The sequence below is a fragment of the Leptosomus discolor genome, chromosome 3 (genome assembly GCF_034619465.1).
Source record: "Leptosomus discolor isolate bLepDis1 chromosome 3, bLepDis1.hap2, whole genome shotgun sequence".
NCBI classification, from domain to species: domain Eukaryota; kingdom Metazoa; phylum Chordata; class Aves; order Leptosomiformes; family Leptosomidae; genus Leptosomus; species Leptosomus discolor.
Genome location: NC_141393.1, coordinates 37,028,559 through 37,050,395, shown reverse-complemented (window position 1 = coordinate 37,050,395; position 21,837 = coordinate 37,028,559). Strand labels below are relative to the sequence as shown.

Below are 21,837 nucleotides of genomic sequence, written 5' to 3'. Positions count from 1 at the left end.
AACGCAGAGATGTGAGCAAATGCTTTTTTTGGTCCCTTTTTTTCGATAAAAGGAAAGAGAAATCTTCATGGGAACTTTCCCCTAAATCGTTAGCACACTGTAGAAATTCTGTTCTGTGCAAAGTCTCTGTAGAATTGGACAATTCCTTACAGAAAATGAAATTGTATAGCAAGTCTTTGTGAGAGAAGGGGAAAGGAAGAAAAGGCAGAGAAGAAAAATTCAGGATGACCCCAGCATACAAGAGCACATTCAGTGATATAGAGAAATGTGCACACCTCAAGCCTGGTTACCAGCGTTTCCCTCAGCCCATTGCCTCTAAGCCCACGAGTGAACTTGCAGGACTGACAGTAGAAAAACCGAATGGAAAATGCAAACTCTGGTCTTCAGCATTTGCAGTAGGAGTAAAGCACAGCACCCCAAGAGAGGATGAAGCGTTTTCCCAAGGCAGTGCCATGGTGAAAAGGAGTTGCCTTAAAATTTGCTCCCTTCAGAAGAAAATCCCAACAGCAATATCCTCTCACTATTATTTATAGCCAGCAAGTGATTCTGCTCCCAAATACACCTTTTAAAACGGGCAACTTTCTCCTACCAGCACCAGATGCTGAACCCAGCAAGCCCTTCCATCAGGACAGAGGCTAGCCCTCTCTGAGAGGCTGGCTCATGTGAGGAATACACAAGGACGATCAAAACCTGAAATTCAAGCTGGGCCTTTTCTGCCTCACACAACAGTAAAAAGTGGCAAAACACAGTATGTCTGTTGATATGTGTCAGGGCAGAAGACAGTGTTTTCCACTCCTTGGCACTCAGATTGAGCCCCCTGGAAAATCATCCCATTGACCAAATGTTCTTAAGATAACAAAATAAATAGAATCAACCCCAAACATTTTTCTTGTTCATCCTTTGCTTTATGATCCATGAGGCTACCCTTAATTTCGCTATTCCAACCATGAGAGCTAGAAAAATAGAAAAATAGAAATGAAAACTGAGCTTATGAGACAGGATGACCCCCACCAAAGTCAAGCTGGCCCTGTGTAGGTTTTGCAGCCCACCCAGGCAGAGCAGCTTGCAAGACCTGTGCCTAAGATCACAATGTGCTCTGCAATTACAGCACAATGCTGACAATAGCGTTTTGTCAGTAAAACAAGAAGAAGTAGTTCTGAAGACACCTAGGGGATATGTAGGGGGGGGGCTAACTAAATAAAAGAAGCAATTTTGTTCACTAGTCCTGTCAGCAGTAGAGCAGGCTGACAGAAGGGTTACAGGATGGCACAGTATTTCCCTCCACAGATGTCACAGGGACACTACTGCACGTGATTTAAGATTAATCTCTTGAATCAAAATGCCACCATCTACAGTAATGAGCAAAACCTCTCTGGCAGCGTATCCGTCCCTGGGGCTCCCGTTCTCAGGTAAGAAGCCTGTCTCCATGCTATTGTAGAGACTCTCTCAGCAGAGTGCAGTGGGGTTGGTGGTATGACTTGCCCCCAGTTCACAATTTTCCATTTCAGACTCGCTGTCTCTGTCTTGGTTTCGGTCTATTTACTCGGAGCCATTTCTTAACAATGTCTAATTTCCTCAAGGAATCCCTCTGAGTCCCCTCTCTTAGAAATGCTGCCATATCTTTTTTTTTAATCACTGAAAGGCACAAATATCCTTCCTGAGCTCTCTTACCATCCAGCCTGATTATATACATAGATTTCAGTTTCCATACATTTTCTACACAGTAGGAGTTCCCAAAATGCAGCCCCTGGGGATATAAAGTGTGGCCCCAACTGCAGCTCGATGAGATGAAAACAAAGCCGATCAGGTACTGTTTTTACTGTTAATGAGCCTAACCAGCAGGCAGTTATTACTCAGTCTGGAAGACATAAGTGGTTGGAATCATAGCACATTCATTTTTTATTTATAGCGATGCACGTTCAAATTAGAAGTAGCCCTCCAGCAGCCGGCATTTTGCCAGGACCTGACCATCAGTGTGATAAAATTTGAACATCTTGAAGATATAGAATGCCTTTTGTTGCCTTTTCTTTTTTTTTTAATAGCATTCTTCTCCTCTTCTACTCGCAACTCCCTTGACTATCAAAAGTGAACAATGAGGCTTAATGAACTTAGGATCCTGGCCCTTACTGAAAATGAAAGAAATCAGTGCTTTTTCTTTCTCACTTGGTGGTGAGGTGCAAGTCAAACATGAGCCAATCTTCTCGTAATAAAGCCAAGGCTCAAGCCTTCTGGCAAATAAAAGAGTAGAAATGAACCCTCGGACAAGAACCCTAAAGAAATGGGTTCTTGGAGAGGATGCACGTTATTAGCCTGTTGACCTATTAGTGGCAACTGTAAATACCTCACCCAAAATCACAGTGACTCTGAAGCATTTAACTGGAGAGGCTCACAGAGCCTGGCCAGGAGAATGTGATACGAGGAACCCGCAGTAATTTGCCTCACCTTGCTAGTCATCGGTTTCCAATCTAACCCCTCCCCTGAGTTTAAGTTACAAGCCTCAATAACTGCGTGGCAGACTTGACAGCAATTAACATTACTCAGCTGCCAGCTGGGTTTTAAAATCTTCCTTCCAAGTGATCTTGTTACATAGGTTTTAAAAGCAGCCTGACAGGGTGAGGAGCTCTGTGCTGAGAAACTGGGCCCTGCCTCCCTGAACTTGGTGTGATTTTGCTATTGATTTCAAGGGAGGCTGATAAATCAATGATAAACGGCACTAAGTTGTTGCTCAGAGTGTGAGGCTTTGGGTTTTTTTGTTTTTCCTTAATTTTCTCAGTGAAGGAGCTTCACAGAAAGCACTAATGAGAATTTATCCTTATTACTTCAGTTCTTTAGCCCTGCATGTAACTCACGTACAAGAAGGAGCACGACGTGCTGCAATGCACTCCTTGACCCTCATACCTCAACGTTCAGTCGAGAAGTCGAAGAGACTTTCTAAGTCATTTAAAGCCAAGAAATAAGAGTTTTGTTGGAAAATAACTAGCTGGAGTCAAACTCCCATCAGTTTTAAACCTAGCCCACCTGTGCTGGTAGCTCTGCCCTTGACTTGGGATGATTGTGTGGCTCCAGGGGCCCCAGTCCCAGCAGCGAGTCCTGCTGAAGGGTAGCAGACAACGACGCTTATTTCCTCCCTGCTCTCACCCGAAACAGGACGGTGCAATTTATTTTTCCGCAAAGACTAGAGACGGAAAAGCCCTTTTTAAGCGAAGGCTGCTCCCTGTGTTACGCGGCCCTGTCTCTGGGCCGCAGGTGGGGCTGGCGGGCCCCGCCGGCTGGGCTGGGCCCTCTCCTCCGCCTCCTTTCCACACCCGGCAGAGGTGAGGAGAGCGGCGAAGTGAGTACCCGGTAATTCCCTCACAGCACCCGTCTGGGAGCGGGGACCCGGCGGCGCGGCGCAACACACGGCCGCACCCCCAAGGGGCCGGGCCCGGGCCGGGCCGGGCCGGGGAGGCGACTCCCGCCCCGCCCCGCGCCCTCAGCCGCCCCGCCCCGCGGGCCGGGCCGGGCACGCCTCCCGCGCGGTGGCCGTTGCCCCTCGCGGCGCGCCCCGCCCCTCTCCGCCCATTGGCCGGCAGGCGGGGGCGGGGCGCAGCGGGGGCGGGGCCGCCGTCAGCTGTTCGTGGTCCGCCCGGCGGCGGCGGCGGCAGTGTGGCGGCGGGGAGGTGCGGCGGTAGTGGCGGTTCCTCCCGGGACTCCCTGTCCCCGCGGGACGCTAGTCCCGCTTCTTGGTGAGTGCCTGGGAAGCCATTTCTCTCACCGGGAGTCGGCCCCTCTGAGCCAGGTCTGCGGTCAGCGCGGCGCCGGAGATCGTGACAGGAAAAGGGGGTTCGCCCTGGGGCAGCCCCGGCCCGACCGGGCGGTGCGAAACGGCTTCTGCCCCGGGTCCCGCGGCGTCCGGCGGGGTGGGGAGACGCGGGGAGCGGTCGGGCTGGGAGTGAGGTGGGCACCGCGAAGGCAGCGGGTTGCTGATGTAGGCAGCGGCTAGTTACCGGTAGCGCTGCCCCTCCCGCGGGGCTCGGCTGTCTCGTCCCCCGGCGCTGCCCGGAGGAGCCGCGTTTAAAGCTCTCGACCGGGGGTAGCTTTGCGGGGTCGGAGCCCGGAAAGGGAAGAGTTAAAAGCAGCCGGCGGTGCCGAAGCGAGGCCGGCCAGCTTTGTTTTGGGAAGCTGGCACGCACGTGTGTGCTAAGCCCTCCCTCCGGCTCCCGGCCCGCCGCCTGTCAGAGCGGGCGTGTGCCGGCGGCGCGGTCGGGCTTCGCGGGGGCGGGCGCGGCTCGGCGGGGCTGGCGGGAGCGCCGTGGGTCGGATACGGGGCTGGAGACCCGCGGGCTCCTGTGCCCGTGCGCCCGGCAGAGCCCGGGCCGTTCGGTGTCTTTCCCAGGCGAGGCACGGCGGCTCTCGGAGTCTGTGGCTCCCGACAAGAGTTGCGCTTTCATATTGTGGAACGAACTTAAGTGAAGTGTAGGATGAGTTTCTCTTTATGCTGCTTGGGCATTCTCTCTTCAGCGTTTCCTAAGAGCCCTGCAAAGCAGTCGGACCGTATTGCCAGGAGGCTGAGTAAAACTTCTTGCTCTCTAACCCCTCTTTTGTTCAGGGTTAGGTCTGCCGGCTAGCTTTGTGCCTTTGTTGCACTTTCTTGCGCTGAATGCCCGGGTCCCAGTGGGGCTGCGACGGATGGGATCTGGCAAATGCTGCAAAGACAAAATACATTACTGCCCTGCCTTACTGTCAGGTGACGGCAATCCAGAAGCCGAGCTGGCAGGAGATCATGCACGCCTGTGTCTCGGGGCCTGTAACCGCTTTTGGTGTGCTACTTTAAGCCATGGATGAGAATGTTATGAGTGCTGTGCCAAGATAGCACTGCTGTCATCCAGCAGAGCTGGACCAGCTGCGGGGCTGTACCTGTTCTGCCCTGCAGACTCTTCTTTGGGAGTTGTGGCCGAGCTGAGTGAACAGCTGAGGTGCAACAGCTTAAATAACCATACTGCCCTCAAGGCAGAGACCTGCACAAATAGTTCTTGCAGGGCTCCGTCCCTTTGTCTCCTCTAGCATGTTGGTGTTGTGAGTGCTGCTCACCTGGGGGGAGCTGGGAGCACCAAGGGGACTGCTGAACACCTCCTTATAAAATTATTATTAATGTCTCCTTCAGGCCTGAAATTCCTCTTGCTAGTCTTCCGTTCTGTTAAATGCTTCGCAAACCAGAGCAAAGGAAGAGACATGAAGAGTTGAATTTCACTGCCTTGTTTGGAACTGGGTGGAAATCCTGGAGATGGATCTCTTAGGAGACTGTCTTCCAATTGGGTTAGATGCACAGGTAACAGTAAAGGGATGTGTGTCTTTTTTGGTAAATCTGCTTCTAATTACTATATGGTTGCAAAGAGCTCTGAAATAGTGATTTAGGGTTCATTGGGTTTTTTTCCCACCGTCTTTGTCCAACTTTGTACTGCAACAGAGCTCAGGATTGTTTACTATGGCAGCTATAGAAGTCCTGCTTTATGCACTGACACCAGCAAGATTTTTTTATAGTAGTAGGGTGAACTAATGCACTGACAGCACATGTAGGCCTGAGGGTAAGAGGGGTAATGAAGTGACTGCCTTGCCATGTTTGGAACACATCTTAAGTTGATCTGAGGGAAGAAATGAGAAGTTGAAATGAAAGTTGGCCCTTACAAGGAGAAGTTATGGAGAGCTTCATAGAAATGGCTTTGCCAGCTCTTGAGTTTTGCAACCATTGGGGTTTCTCAAAAGTCTGGCCTTGCAGCCTTGTCATTACAAGAGCTTTTCTTCATCAATAACTAGCAGATGGGAAAAAGTGAATGGGGCATACCATAAAGTTCAAATATGGCAGGCCAAAGCAAAGCAGACCCCAAAGAAAGAAGCTGACTGGCACAGGGCGATTTGAAGGATTGGGTTTGCTTATTAAAACAATGTCTTTCTGGTTTCTACATGCTGAGGTTGGGAGTTGGCTCTCTCCTTGTGACCAGTTGTGGAACTGCAGTCATGGGTGGACTCTTAGACACATGTGGACTTTGTCTCTGTCTGGCCCAGTACTCTTGGACCTTCCACAAAGCCCTGACCTTCACCACTGAGTCACTCGCCTCTCCTGCCCATGCAGACGGGCAGCACTGGGAGGGAGGGTGGCAGGTGTGGAAGAAAGAGCTATGTTTTGCTGTTGGAGCAGAACCATTCTTCCCTGGACAACATTCTTGTTGTGTCTTAGCTGTTTCGTCAAATGTCCCTTTGTTGCAGGAGCAATGGATCGCCCCAGCTACCTGGAAGAGGACTATTCTAGCCTGGATGGGCTGGACGATGACGTGTTTCACTCTGATGACTTTGGACTTGCAGGTCAGCCTGGTGAGATGACTGCAACTGGCATTTTCACACAGAACCAGTCCTACAGCTGCCTTCTGGGGAGGTTTCAACTATTTCCCCTCACACACTGCTGTGGTCCCGGTATCAGGCATCCTGAGCAGCAGGACAAGGCAACTCAAACACTCAGCCCGTCCTCTTCCAGTCAGGATGTTATGTTGCCTTGTGGAGTCACTGAAGAGCCCCGGAGACTCTTCTATGGTAAGAGCACTCCGGTGTCACCAGCTTTGCAGCAAGGAAACTGTCCCTTTAGCACTTCCCCAATCAAGCAAGGTTTCTTTCATTAGGGCCTGTTATTAAAGGACTGAAATTATTTTTGCTTTGGTCCTACTCCCTCACGAAAGACAGCTTGAATTTTCTTACCCTTGCTTGTCCACTGCAGGAACCAGGCACTTGCTCATTGCTTCTGCTGTCCTTGATATTCCCACTATTTTTGGCTTTATTCTGTCATGTTTTATTTTACAGCTAGATGTTTAAGTGCTCACCATACCTTGTATCCTATGATTTGCCTACATTTTTTAACTTCTAGTGCTGTCTCATCCACATAGGAAGACTCCTAGAAGTTTTCAGTGGAGGCAGGGAAATGCAAAAATTTACACTTTGTAGGACAGCTCTTAGGCTCCTTACTGGCGTTAAGGTTGTTGAATGAGTAGCATGTCCATCCAGTATTTTACTAGTAACTGCTGATGGGACTCCATTCAGCTTTGTGTATCTGATTCAGCTTTAATTCAAATCAGCCCCACTAAATGCCAGAGAACTGAAAAGAGTCTGGTGGAAAAGATACAGCAGCCTTTAATGGGAGACAACTTGAGGCAGAAATCTTGTAAAACTGCAAAATTGTCATTAAAAAAAAAAAAAAAATCAGCACTTGGCTGAACTATAAACAAGCAAAAGGAATGAAGTGTAAGATTCTGCCAGTCATTTGATTATGGGGAGCAGCACAATGCTCTCCTTAATCGATATAAATCTACTTAAAAGCTGAGCAAATGTTTTACTGCGTGCTTATGGTACGCAGTCATTGTTTGGGCTTCAGGAACTGGACTTTAACATGAGTCAAAAATTTAGGATTATGCGCAGCTCTATCCTCTGTAAAGTGTACTGGGTAGAAAAGCTATTCTTTGTGTTGCAAGAATGACTCTTCTGATCTGTTTTGTAGGCAATGCTGGTTACCGTTTACATGTCCCTCCAGTTGGCTTTGTGTTGGATCCGCACCTCCAAGAGGAGCCTCGGGAAGGTCAGCGGGAAGCGCGTGCTGAGGTGCAGATTGCACGGAAGTTGCAGTGCATTGCCGACCAGTTTCACCGGCTCCACATACAGAGGGTAGGGTGTCTCTGGAGGGGAGGGTGGAGATTTAGCTGTCCGAGAGTGGTGCTCTAGAAGACTGGCTCCAGGCATCAGCTAAGCGGGCTGTTGTCTAAAGTAGGAGACTGCCAGCAGCGATAAAATGGCAGCACTATCCTGATGGATTTTGCTTATGCTAGGTTGCTGGCTTTTCCTAAAGATTGACAGGTGGAGGGAAGAGAATGTGTGGGATTGCATTACTGCCTGGGAAGGTAGCTGTTCTCTGTTAGCTGCTGCTCTTCCAGCTCTTTTCTAGTACATCAGTAATGGGGTCACTGAGGCTTTCCCCAGGGATCTCCCCCTTGCTTTTTATTACAGATTTTTCTTCTTCTCCATTCTCCTCACCACCAGCATCTTCTTTTCTGTGGCCCAAGTGGCCATCTGTGGCTTATATCAGCTCCTCAACTTGGAGTCTGTTCTGATGCTCCTTGTTGTCTAAGGGTAGTTCTCTGAAATGTTGTGGATTATATTTAGATCATGCTAGACTTGTTAGCAACTCCTCTGTCAGACAGTCCTAGCTAGTGTCTCAGACTTGTGACTAACTTCCTCACAACAAAAGACAGCTGTAAGATGCCATCAGGTCTGAAAACCACACTCCAGAATCTTGATTTTGTTTTCTTTTTTTAAAAAAAAGAAAGCCTGCTCTTCAAAGAAACAAAACCAGAACCCCTAAACCCCCTGATTCTTTCTTACTTGCCCTCCTTCCCCTGTAGAGATGAAATGGAAATCCCAGCCTATTGCAGAGTTTGGCAGAGGTGACAGAGGTTTCGCAGTAGGCAGAACTTTGCCACGTCTATGCAAGCCCAACAGGGAGAGTGCTTGCCTATGTAGAAGTTGACACTCTTGTTGACTTCAGAGACGGACAGAAAGGTTATTTCACTCCAAGTGAGTTGGTGCTCTGTTAACTGTGGGATCTGTTGCAGTTCTTCTCAAAGGTAAGTGAGGATCTCGCTGGTCAGAGAATGTGGCTTGTGGCTGGGCGAAGGTTTGGTCCTCTCTGTGTCGTCACAGATGAGGGAATTCTGGGACTCCTCATCTCCAAATAGCAGGAGGATTAAGGCAGATTAAGGCAGCTGTAACAGGAAGATTAGCCTGTAGAAATGTAGATGGGGCTATGAATGTCATTTAGTAAATCGTAGGAATAGCGAGCTACCACGAGGCTTTCAACATGCGTTGTGTGTGGTTGAGTGGGGTTTTCCCCGGTGCCACCTTTTCGCCAACGATAGCCGAAGACACCCCCCCCCCCCCCCCCTCTAGCCAGATCCTCACAGGAACGGGAAGGTCGCCCATCTCGGTGGAGGAGCCCTGGAGTGAAGCAGTGGAACAGGTTGTAACTTGACCGCGTTCATCTCGGGGCGGGGTGGGGGGGGACCGTACCTATCTGATGTCTGCGCCGTGGGAACGCATCCAGGAATGCCCACCCAAGCCGGCCCCGCCGAAGCTGCCCCGGCTCGGGCTCTTCGCTGCCCCGGGGCCGGCTGCCAGCCGCGGGGGCTCCCGGTGCGGCGGCCCGGGCGAGCTGCCTGCGCGGCGGGCCTGTGGGAGAGCCGGTAAACAAAGGCGTCCGGCTGAGCGGGCCGGCGGGGGAGGAGCGCTGCCGCCTTTGTTTGAACTGGAGGAGCAACAAATTGTAAGGGGGGGGGGGGGGGGGGGGGGTGCGCGGCGTTCAGCCATTTAAATTTGAAAACAAAACAGAAAAAAAAAAAAACCCACACCAAAAACCAAAAAACCAAAACAACCCGAAAACTTAACCCGAGGATGGAATAGTTCAGCCAGTGGTTCTCCACAGCCTGACCCTGGGATAGGCCCTGGCATTTGGATCTGTTAAGGGATTCTTTCTTGTTTGTCAGGAAAACTGAGTACTGAGCCACATCTTCGTGTCCAAGGCATCGTTCCCCGTGGAGCGTTTTGTTGTCATGCCCAATCCCTTCCCTCCCAGCCCTGCATGGAGGATTTCCTTTGGCTTTTGGCACAGATCGCCTGTGCAGAAGCCCCTCTGCTCTGTGTGTGCAGTGACTCTTCCCAGCCTGTTGCTGAAGAAGCAAGCAGCCTGTCCCTGGAGACACGTGAACTGGTTCACAATGTGTTGTGGTTTGGAAGGGGCAGTCTCTGAGATGTGGAAAACTGGGCTGTCGTTTAGCTTGCTGTGAAACCAATCCCTGATTTGGATGCCCCATTCCAGCTAGTCTCAAACATTTGGTCAAAACCAACTTTCCAGAGTGGTGTCTTGAATCAGATTTAGAATACCACAAAGTTAGTCACACCAGTGTGGTCTTGTGAAGTCCTGAGAGAGAGCAAGGCTAGTTTTCAACAAGCTGGACCTCTTTTCGGAGACTACAAAACATCTTATCTGTGAACCTGTGAAAAGAAAATACATGTGCCTTTTCAGTGGGAGTGAGGAAAGGCTTTCAGCATTGAAGTAGTGCATCCAGCTAGCTCAAGAGTAGCCCTCTCATGGCTCTTGAGTTCTGTGAGACTCTCCAGCAGTTCAGGTGCGACTCCCATTCTGCTGCCACAGCAGCAGGGCTGTGTTGACACAAAGGCCACTGGTTAATGTACATCCCTGGCCGAGAGAGGAACCGAGCAGGCAATAGCTGCCGAGGCTGACGTCACTGAGTTGTCATTGGACTCAGCTGCACGCATGGTCTAACCCCATCCCACACGGGGAGCCCTGGAGAGTCACTGTTATCTCTTCCCTAGGCTCTCAGAGCTATGTGGTATTTATTCTGTGGTTCTTGGCTATACAAAAGATTTTTGGGTATGCATCTCCTAAGAATAAGAAAGTTGGCTGCACCTATGCTTGCTCTTGGCATGTACACCGTTTTCAGGGTTTCATTTCCTATTAATATGTTAAACAGAATACAGTAGTTTAAAACCTGGCTTTTTCATCCTTAGAACAGTGTTAGAGCAATAGCACAACATTCCCTAGCACTCTGTGGCTTTCATCTCCTTAAGATGCTGAATTTATTATAGGAAGGACTTGAGCAACCCTCTGCGTTCCTAAGTAGCAGAGCCCGCTACAGGTTGATCCAGTTTGCAGAGGACTCTGCAGAATGACGTGCAAGACCCATCTATGTTTTCTTGAGCTCTATATCACCTCTTCTCTGTTTGAGGCTGTGTAGCTTCTGGCAATGTTCCCTCTGTTGTGTTTTTCACACCCTGCCCCTGGAAAACAAAGGTAGAGCCAAGCCATGCTTTCTGCAGGAGGAAGTACCTGCCAGCTCCTTCATCTTGGTTTGGAGCAAGTGTGCCTTTGCCATGGGATCTGTGAACTGCTTGCTGTAGCCCAGCCTGTGGCTGAGCTTAAAGAGTGCACTCTGAGGTTACGGAGAACAGAGCTGAGCTTAGGGGATCTGCTGGTCAGTCAGCTGGGATGCGCTGCCTGCACCCCATGTGTCCAGGCCGTGGCAACAAGTGCTTGGGCTCTGCTTCAGGTCCTGAGTGCACTTGAGTTTCCTCACCTTGAGAAGGGGCTTCAACCTGTGCTGAACCAACAGTGTGTTTCATGACATGATGCGCTGTGAGATGGGATGTGAGTAGAGGACCGAGGACAGCAGCGGCAGTAGGATAAAGACGCCCCATAGGAGCATGGGGTTATACAAGAGTGAGGTGGATGACCCTGTATATCAGTATCACACCTCTTTGGTTTGACTTGCTCTGTTGAGACACTGGAACGCTACAGCTTTTTCCAAATAAAATAACTCTTTCTAAGCAGGCTGTAGCTTTGAGGAGACTGTTTTTATCACATCTCTTTTTCATGGTGATAAGATCACTTCACAGGGGATAAAATTGTCTCTTTAAGAGCCAAGGAGTGGTAGCCTTGAACAGCTCTGGGCTCAGGTCCAAGCAGAGCCACTGACTTGCTGTATGACCTCAGACAAGTCTCTTGACCTCCTTGTGCTTCAGTCAACCCATCTGGAAAGCTTGGTTGAAAAAAGCTGAGGCTCAATGAGAACCAGATGCTGAATCAGAGCTGAGCTTTCTTGAGTAAATAAGTGCATTACAAACAACAACAAAGCCCCTTTCCAACACATCAGGAATCCTGCAGTTGATTTAGATATGCTGACCATGCTCAAAAAGCCTCCATGGATCTAGCTATAGAAATCTTTGTTTCTCTAAATTCCCCAATTGGTTCAGCAAGAAACTCTCTTGCTGTCACTACAATGGGCTCGAGCAGCCTGTGGAGCGCAAACGTCGGTCTCCACACCGGCTGCAGACAGATAGCTAGGCATGTACCTGTTTGCCTCAAGTTAATGACACTGAAAATGTCCAGGAGGAAATGTTGTTTTCCTTTGAAACTGAAACTTGTTACATTTTGCATATTTTTTTCCCCTTTGTCTCTCATGAGAATTATTAAGGCCTCCTCTGAGACACTTCTGCTTATGCAACAGGGAGCCCGTGTCTCTTGTCGGAAACTTATCAGCATAAGAGAGCGGGTGCACAGCGCTATGTGTGCATAATTTATCCCAAATTCCATCAGGCTTTTTCCATCATTTATGGAGAACACTCAGGGAATTTTTTAACAGTTGCTTTTTTTAAACTGGAATTGTTTGCAGGAAACTGTCCTTTGTCATGACTTTAAATTTTAGGAAAAATGTTCAGAAAAGCTTCCTACTAATGTAATGCAGAGACTCTCAAACTGTCCTGCAGCTGAGCCTGTAGCACCAGCAGTTCCACGCTTTACTTGTACCTGCAGTTTCTTTGAGACTTGGGGTAAGTGCTTTCATTCATTTCCCGAGTAGGTCAATATGTTTCAAGATCTTCTCTGCTGGCTAGTGCTTGCTGGTCCCTGCTGCTGCTGTGCAAAGCAGTGGGTCTCCTCTTCAGCTCTGTCTGGGTTGCCCATCAGTGCAAGACTTGAATTTCCAGCTGAGGGTGCAGGAGCATGGTGAGGGAGAGTACCAGATGGAGAACTCCTGAAGTGAGTGGGCCTGGTTTAGAGGGCAGGGGGTAGGGTGGGTGTCAGGTTGGGAAGATTGAGATGTAAAACAAATTTCTTGCAGGGATGTGGAATTGGGATCCTAGGCTTGAGGTAAGGAGGGTGCCATAGGGGGAAGAGGAATTCTCAGTCAGCAGAGTCAGAAGCCAGATATAAGAAAGTGGAGACAGATTTTTTTTTTTTTTTTTGCTTCATGTTGTTAGATTTTTATTTTTTTTTTTTCAATTTTGACAAATGACAATGAAGGAGGAGGTAGGCTTGGAAGTGCACCTTTTCCTATGTATACAAATGATACAGCAACCTGTTGCCCCTTGCCTAGTACCTGTTCTGAAATCCTGCCACCTGTGGAGTTCATTGCATAGCATATAGGTTAACAGAAACTTGATGTTTCACATCTGATCTGAAATTATATTCTTTGGTATGTTAAGAAAAGAAACTGAGAACAAGCACATAGTTATGCTACTGTATAAATCCATGTTTCTCCCATATTTTGAATGTTACATACAGTTCTGGTTCCTTTCTTCCAAAAATGGTGCAGCCCAACTGGGAAAGGTTCAGAGAAGGGCAACAAGGATGATGAAATTTCATATGAAAAAATAGTCTAGGACTGTTAAGCCTAAAAAAGACACAAAGCAAGGGGGTAGCAATATTAAAGAGAAAACAAAAGTGACATGAAGGAAATGGATAGACTAATTTCTTCCACTACAAGAACTAGGCAAAACCAAGTCAAGCTAGTAGGACCCAGCTCAAAGTCCCTGAGGTAGCTTTTCATGCAATAGGTAGCTCTGTGGAGCTCCTCGACAAGGCATATTGTGCGTCCCGGTGCTTTATCTGGGTTCAAGGGGAATCAGAAAAAGTTTATAGCCATTGAAGGAGACGTTAAGTAAACAGAAACCAGATCTGACTCGGGAAGTCCTAAACTCAAACTAGTTAGATGCTGAAAAAGAGTATTAGGGGGAGCTATTGCATATACTTGCCCTCTGCTTTTCCTCCGACAGCCACGTAAGGCTGCTGTTGGAGGATGGGCTATGTGAACCCTTGATGCAACAGTCACGTGCTACCATTGTATATCAGTTTAACAAAAAACACAAAACTTTTGCATCAGCCTAATCTATTTTTCTTCTGTAAACTTTCAGCTGACAAAAGATTTGAATATATTATGGTTTTGTTCCTGCTTAAAATAGGGGATAATGTTAAAAAGCAAAACTTCCTGCCTAGCTCTGATAGAGGAAGTGGGCAGAGGATAAGGGAGCTGGATAGCAGGAGAGCAGTGTAAGCTCAGTGCGACAGTGTGCTGTGAATCTTTCACCCCGACGGATGCAGGACTGCAGTGTCTTTGGGCAGTGGGGCCACAGCCTCAAAGTACCAAGACTGTCCGTATTAAAGAGCACGAAATAATTTTTTGAGACAGTACAAGTGAATTGTTTTGCAGTATTTCTAGCATCACCTGCAGTGTCGCTGTGTGATTTAAATAGCATTCAGTGCTGCAGCTTCTCCTGTACGACCCCAATAGTCTCTGCAGGCTCTTCTGCATTTCCTCGGCTCTCGCAGCGTTGTGCCAGCTACGACAGCAGTGACGTGCTTTCTGCTTGTCGCAATGTGACAGCTGAGAAATTATTTTTCAATTAAGAAATAATTGCAGTAATATCCCACTTCTTTTTTAGTGTGGGAGACTAGGAAATGCAGGTTATAACTTGTCTGAGATCATGCAGGGATCGCTGATTGGAACCCAGTTGTTCTGCCTCCAGTTCTCTGCTTAGGTTGGTTGATCTTATTAAGATACTGCCATCTCTGAGGGGGACGATGAGATGTTTGGACTGATTATTTATGGTGAGGAGTGTGCGTGTTTGTATTTTACTCAATTAAATTTTATGGTGGAAAGGCAGGAAAGCAAGTGTCCAACTGCAGAGTCCTCCTTTGTTTCAAGCCATTGAGGAGGAATGTCCCGCTAGCCTTTTATAGCCTCTGTTTGGGGTTGGTTTGGTTTTTTTTTTATTTCTCCTTGTTAGCTACCCTCGACAACGGCAAAGGACTCTTTCTGAGGACCGTACCACAGCAGAAAGAATAGTGATCTAAAAATAAAAGTAGTGAGGCAACTTCTGCTGACCCCAGTTAGGTTTTTCCTGATGTAACGCCTGGCGAGACGCTGGCGAAGGGGCCCTGCGGCCGCCCGCCGAGGACAGCCCCGAAGGGCGAGGGGAGCCCGGCTGGCTGGCGAGGAGGAGCAGGCCGAGAGGGCCGTGCGTGAGAGCGGTTCTGCCGGGCAGTGTTTGCGCTGCGGCTGCTGTGTTTATATCGCTTGCTAAATTTAGCGTCTGAGTCATCAGAACTGCTGACGGGAGGCTGCTCTGCCCGCAGGCTCCAGCGCTGCACCTGCCTGCCCGCCGGCCTCCCCGCCCGCCCTCCTGCCTCCCCTCGCAGCCGGGCAGCCCGGTGACCAGGCCGGGGCCCTGCGCCCCTGCCACCCCTCACCCCTCCGCCACGATATTTTCCTGTAAAAACTTTTAAAGTGTTATTTTAACAAAACCCTGAGGTGTGCTTTAATCACTAAGGGGTGTCTTCCCTTCTTCAAGTGGTGAGGGGAACCGATGCAAAATAAAGGTCAGTCTGTCCCACAGCCTGGGCAGGCTAGGGGATCGACAAGGCGAGCTGTGAGCTCCATCACAGGTTAGGGGATCGACAGGGCAAGCTGTGAAATGGCTCTCTCCGTTCACACTCAGGGTCTGAGTCAATAAACCTGTCTGTGCTTGCTGCCTGCAGCTGTGGCTGTGGGAGGGGGTGGCTGTCTTTGGGGTGAGGAGATGAGGCCTGGGCATCTTGTTCCCCTCTCCCCCGCCAGCATGGGGGCGAATCCCTCCCAGACCCCCGTGCCGCAGGTAGGGAATGATATCAGGTGCAGCTCTATGGAAATCCAAGACCCTTATTTACTGTATTTATGGAAAATAAGCCAGTGTGCCCCCCGGGGGTGCAGCAGGGGAAGGCTGGGGGCCTGGGAACGCGTTGGCCGGTGGTTGCCCTTCCCAGGTTGCCGTCAGCTGGCTGTTGCCATGGCGTCTGTCTGCTTCCCCTTCCTGCCCGCTCTGGAGAGGAAGGCGCGAGTGGCTGCATGTTTGTTTTTGAACTACAAGAAAGTTGAGAAAGGGCTCACCTGTGCAGCTGTGCTGGCAGCAGGTTTGGGGTCCTGAATGTCACCATTTGCTGCTCGGACCGGCGCCTTGGCAGGGGTCAGTGCTGTCTCCCTGGCTTGGGCTGGGCAGCCTGTAGATGGAGTTTGGGAGTCTCCTGCACCCTGCATGCCTCCTGCTGCACCCACTCCTCTGTATCCTCTCTCCATGAACACGCATGTTGCTTATGTTGCTTCACAAAGCCTGACAGGAGCTTTGAGAATGGAAGCGGTACTTGACGCCTCCCTCTACCACATTTAGTCCCACGTAAGAGAACCATGAGGTTTGCAAGCCAGAAGGATGCAGATCCCCAAGGAGGATCCTCATCCTGCTCTCTGTGTCACCATGAGAAATTGTGCCACTAAGCTCCTCTTTCAGTTTTTGTCTGTTACTGTCTCCTTTTTTTCCCCTGCTGTTTTTACACATGCATTATTCTTTGATCATTAGGAATCATAGCTGGAAAGATTTGTATTTGACTTCCATTGGCCTGCCTTTCTCTCTCCAGCGGGGAACACCTTCTGTAACCTCTGTTGCCTTGGGGACTGTGGCAAGGCAGTCTTTCTAGTCTTTCTAAACTAAGCATATTTTGTGGTAGCACAATATGCCTCCAGCCACCTGGCAGCCAAAACAGCCTTCAGCGATGAGTCAGCAACTGCTCCTGGTGTGCAAGTATTTTTGTTTTCAGTGAATAAATACAATCCCAACAACTTACTGCTAATACTTGTATTAGTCATTAAAGGAAGAATGATGTTTTTATGTACACATAGGTCATTATTCTTCTTTTGCTCTTATAGTGCCATTTATGGCCATATTTTAATCCTTCTAGTTAAGAAGGTATCAGAATTTAACCTATAACCATCTTGGAAGCCACAAAACAAAGTCAGAGGTTGCCCATGTAATCAAGATGGTAGACAGGTATACCCTTCTGTATGTGTGATAAGAATGTATCAGACCATCATATGCCATGTGTGTATGAGAACATATTCTTTATTTTTTTAAGGAGGGATATTAATGGCACATATGTATCAGGTGGAAAAGTGAATCCTATTAATCTGATAAACATTTATGCTCAAGTATTCAAGGAGCTGTGTCAGAGCAACAACATTTTCTTCATCTTCCCTTGATCACCCTGCTTGGTGGGAGTAAAAAGCTTTTGACATCTGGGGTGCTGTTTGACATATAAATACCTATATGCTTACAGTGTGAAACATGTATTAGGAATTAGTTATGGGGAGGGAATAAATGTTGGGTCAATCATGTCCCTCTTTAATTAGCTTCCAGTAAAAGTCTTGCTGGGGTTTTTTTTTGTGTTTGTTTACCAGTATTCTGGCTTTTGGTTCAGCACAGTTCATGGAATGGGCTTCAGTAATGTACTTTTGCTGCAGAGGACAATTTTCCTGTAAAATGGCCTTTCCTTGTGACTCATTGAAGCATTCATGCTAATGCCTCAGACAGACAGTCTCTTAAGGATATCCCCTTTAAAAAGCAGCAGCTGCAATAGGAAATGGTTTTATGTGTTTCCAGCTTTGTGTTGACTTACTGTATTCACAAGTCTAGTCTTCTGTAGTTACAGTTAGTATAGGGGGCAAAAGGGGCTTCTTTCCATCTTGGGAAAGGAGCTTCAAAATGTTCATTGTGTTCCTACCGCATGGAGGTGGCAAAGTGTTCATCCCTGATACTCAGTAGTGACTCTGAGGATTGAATTGTTTTGATGAGGGACAGATCAGCATAGTGAACCTTAGGAAAATGATAAACCTGAGCCACAATAGTTATGAGTCTTAGAAAACTGTAAGAATTGACTTGAAATGTATCACATCTGAAAAAATTAGATACCAAATTCATGGAGTCACTCTCCTGGGGTTTCTGTCCTTCCTGGCAGTTAAATTATACCACACCAAAAACCCCTCAGTCTTGAAATCTCTGAGTAGTTTGGTCTTGGCAGAAGCATGTCTGGGGAAAAGCTACTGAAACTTGTGAAAAGGACTTTTTTTAGGCTGGGACAGTTCTTTCCATGAATTGTTTACTCTACTGCAAAGAGTATCTGCCACATTCTATGGCCCTTGTTGCACGCTGATTTAGTACCATGGAAAGCAGATCACCCCAGAAGTGAAGCCATAACGCTGCAAACCCTGTTAGCTCAGCTTGCTGCTGAAGCAAGCAGTCCCAGCTTACTCCTCAGGTCACCTTTCTGATGTGCTGGCACAAGCATCAGCTTGACTACAGGATGCCATGGATCAGATGGATTAGGGTCACCTGATCAATAGTAAAGGCAGCTTCTTGATCAGATTAGTACTGGCCTTGATCATTGTCCTGCTCTAGTCTAGTTAACTTTCCTGCACCAGTGTGAGGAGAGGACAGTGCAAGCGGGCTGCTTCAGTACGCAGAGCACTGAAAGTGCTACCTTGGAAGGAAATGCTGTCTGAATACAGACCCAGGGAAATAAAAGCCCTTGGTCTAGGAATAAAACCTGGAAAACTGCCCTCGGCCTAGAGCTCTATCTTTTCACTTCAAAACAAAATTAGTGGTGTCATCGTCCTTCATAAAGTGATTTGAGATCTTATACTTCTTATAAGCAGGGGGAAACAAGGGTAAAATAATTCCTATTTTGCTCTTGCATGGAGTTCCCTGTGAATGTCTTAGGCAAATAGTGGGAAACATTTTTAACTGTCGAAGGACAAAAATGTTGTAGCAAAAAAGTGGCTTCAAGAGGCAGTGAAATAAACACAATAGTATATAAACTAAAAAAACCCAAACCCATAGAGTTTTTCTCATTATTTGTGATACCACATACCTCTGGTTCACTTGTAGGTCAGTAACCCTTCTTAAAGTAGAGCTCTAAAACTCTTATTTACCAAATAAACCCAAAACCCAATACCTTCCTCAAAACCCAATACCTTCCTCAAAACCCAATACTTTCCTCAAAAAGCTCCCCTCCCTTCGAAAAATGGGAGAAGGATGAGCTCAATCCTTCCACTGTTTTTCCCTGAATGTGGCCTCCTTTACCTATCACTGCAAAGAACAAGTTATCCTTTTCTTCTGAAATGACATGTAAAACTTAAGGAGGAGACAGGATATTTAGAAACCTGTTATGGTGTGTGAGAAGGGCAGAGCAGCCTCCTACATGAAGAGGGACATTAATATGGGGATTCTGACGTGTTTGTCCTCTTGACAGTGTGGAATAGTTGAAATTGCATGTGCCAGATCAGCACACCTTCTCTCATCTGCCCCCAAATTGACCTGCTTTATAAAATTCTGTGAGAGTTTCCACTAAAGAGGGTCCACCAGTGAAGCTGAGATGTATTTCAAGTTTAGGATTTAAATACCAGTTTTTAAGCATCCTTTTGCATTTCCTAAGACACTTTACTCTCTTGGCTGCCAATAGAAAATAATCTGCCAAAGCAGATTGTCTTCAGAGTATCTGTAACATGTTTGTCCACTGTGCTCTCCTAGCAGAGTTCTCTACTTGTGAAAACTGCAGAAGTCCTTGTGCTTGCATACCACTTCATTGACATGCTACCTGAAGATCTCTGTTTAAGGAGCAGCTCGCTTAAGCTGTAATATCTTGATAAAAATATGATATCTAGGTGTCATCGGGACATTGTGGTTCCCCATGCATGTTCGAGCAGGTTTGGGAGTGTGGCTTTGTCAAGGAAGGTGAGAAGAATCTCTGGAGTTTGGTGAGGAAGGACAAGCCTGGTCAAACAAAACAAAAAAGCATCTTGCTTTTTGAGACCAAATTAGGTTTTTGTAACCCAGCCCTAGGGAATAGTTTATAAAAGATTGTTTTCACCTGCAAACCTAGCAATGCCAGGACAATCAGTATGGGCTGAACCAGGGCTGGTTACTTTGAAATAAATGATACCAGGCTCTAGAATCACTGTCTGTGGGTACTGCTCCAAACGCAGTGGTGTTGAAATGTGTGACGGGATCTGTGTGAACTCTTCTAAATCCAGGAGATAACTGCTAAGTCTTGAGGGTAAGAAAAATGACCCACTGCTAGATGCAGGTTTTTCTGAAGCCCGTTTTGTGTATACTTGTGATTCAAATGGCACAGATCTACTCATGCTGAAATACGAACATAATTTAATGAGTATCTGGGAGGGCTTTGAAGAGCTGCCTATTGACACATCTCCAATACGCCAACTCCGGTTGCAACTCTCTCTTATTTGTGATTACATAAAGAATGCCTTGCAACCGTGTTGTTCTGCCCTGTTGGGCTAATCTGAGTTGAAACATCTTGTTCATATAATGTGCTTCAGTGCTCTTTTATGAACTCCTGTGTACTGAGGCAAAGTTGTTGGAAGCCAGTCTTCTCTTTCCTCGTCTGCTGGGGATTGGGGGTGGGGGAGTGGGGGGTGGAGGGAGATTTGGGCTGGTTTGTTTTGTTTTCCAGAAATGATCAGTCCTTCTTAGCAAATATGGAATTCTGGATGAGAAAACACTGACTGACTTCTAATAGAGGGTTGGTTATTGAGGTGAAATAGTATCCCAGGCTGGGCAATGTAAAGAGAAACCCACCTGTTTGTATGAGATGCCATTAAAGTGCGGGAAGGTGGGGGTATAATCGGAGCCACTTTTGCAGGGGTGATTACATATGACAAAAGAAGGAATAGTGTCCCTGCCCCAAAGCTGCATTATACAGTCTGGTGTCCCCCTGAAACTCAACTCCCATGTTTCTTCCTTGACAATGGGACCTGAAATAACCTCTTGGTTTGGGTTTTTTGTGTGTTTTCAAGTATGTTCTTGCTTAAGGTTTAATTGGCTCCAGTCAGTAGGAAAGGGCTCCAAGGCTGATTATTTATGGCTTACTGTCAAAAGTGGCTATAAAAAGGGCAGTATTATCTTGGAGATGCTGGGAAGGAAAATGTGGTGGGGGGAGGGTGGGGGAGTGTGTGTGTGCACGAATGTGTTTTCTTGTACTAGATGAAATCAGAGTTTTGCTGTCTCAGCAGTGTGGTTTAAATTGAAGATTAACCCTTTGACCTTCACGGTGTCAAATCACTTACAGATGGATCACCAGTTATATTTTTTCTTTTTTTTTACTTTTGGGGTGAAGGGGGGCTTTTTTTTAAAAAAAAAAAAAAAAAAAAGGTTGTTTGTTCATGCAGCTGGGGCTTTTGAAAGGCTCAGAAGCCAATCTGATTAAAAACAGCACTTGGCTAAACTCTGCAAAATCCTACAAGCAAAAAAAAAGGTTTAATCCTCTTGTGCACAATGCATAAAGGGTCTGCTCTTTTCTTTTTGTAATGTTAGAGCTACAATTATTTCTGGAGAACTTATCATTTCCCTCTCTCCCCTCATCCCTTGCTGCACCCCCTTGTTATGCTGATGGGATTAAAGTGTCTGCTCTTGAAAAGTGTAACTGAGTTGTTATTGGAAAAGAGAAGTGGTATGTTGCAATTTTAGAAATATAAATAACCTTGCTTCAACTGTTCTCCTCTACAGCATCAGCAGAACAGAAATCAAGTGTGGTGGCAGCTTTTTCTCTTCCTACACAACTTGGCCTTAAACGCGGAGGCGAACAGGAACCACACTGGGCAGAGGTGAGCTTCACCTGCCTGTTTCAGGCCGCATCCAGTCTGCAGGGAGCACTGAACAAACACTGGTTCGGGGGCGAGACATTGCACACCGCCGGCCGGATGTGAGGACTCTGAATTTCTGATACTCGTCTTCAAGTTCGGGGGTTTTTACGGACTCTTCTTTGCTGCTGCCTGCCTTGCGAGGCAGGGAGCTCTTGTCCAACACTGTCGAAGGAAAGCCAGAATGTGGGTGTGTTTGGTAAAGCTTGCTGCTGGTTCCCCGCGCCGGTGACCTCTGTGGAAGGGAGGCAGAGGTATTAGACTAATGGCTTCCTCTGCCCTGTGTGTTAGTCAATGGTAAAGTGCAGGAGTGTCATTTTGGCTGCTAGTTAAAAGTGATGTCTGGGATTGATGGCTCTAAACGTACTTCGGGTATCTTCCAGAGCAGAGATGCTCGATTCCTCCACAAAGAAAGTCTTTTTTACCAATGAAAATATTGAAGTAGCTTATA

At 47.5% G+C, this 21,837-nt stretch overlaps 1 protein-coding gene across 1 annotated transcript; it reads left to right on the top strand.

Annotated features, from left to right (window-relative positions):
- Window positions 1–6,248: 6,248 nt before the first annotated feature.
- On the top strand, window positions 6,249–21,354 carry BMF (Bcl2 modifying factor). The gene is made up of 3 exons (XM_086463283.1): window positions 6,249–6,564; window positions 7,520–7,683; window positions 21,253–21,354. Exons 1-3 carry the CDS (start codon window positions 6,249–6,251, stop codon window positions 21,352–21,354), a joined length of 582 nt encoding a protein of 193 aa, XP_086319409.1.
- Window positions 21,355–21,837: the final 483 nt, after the last annotated feature.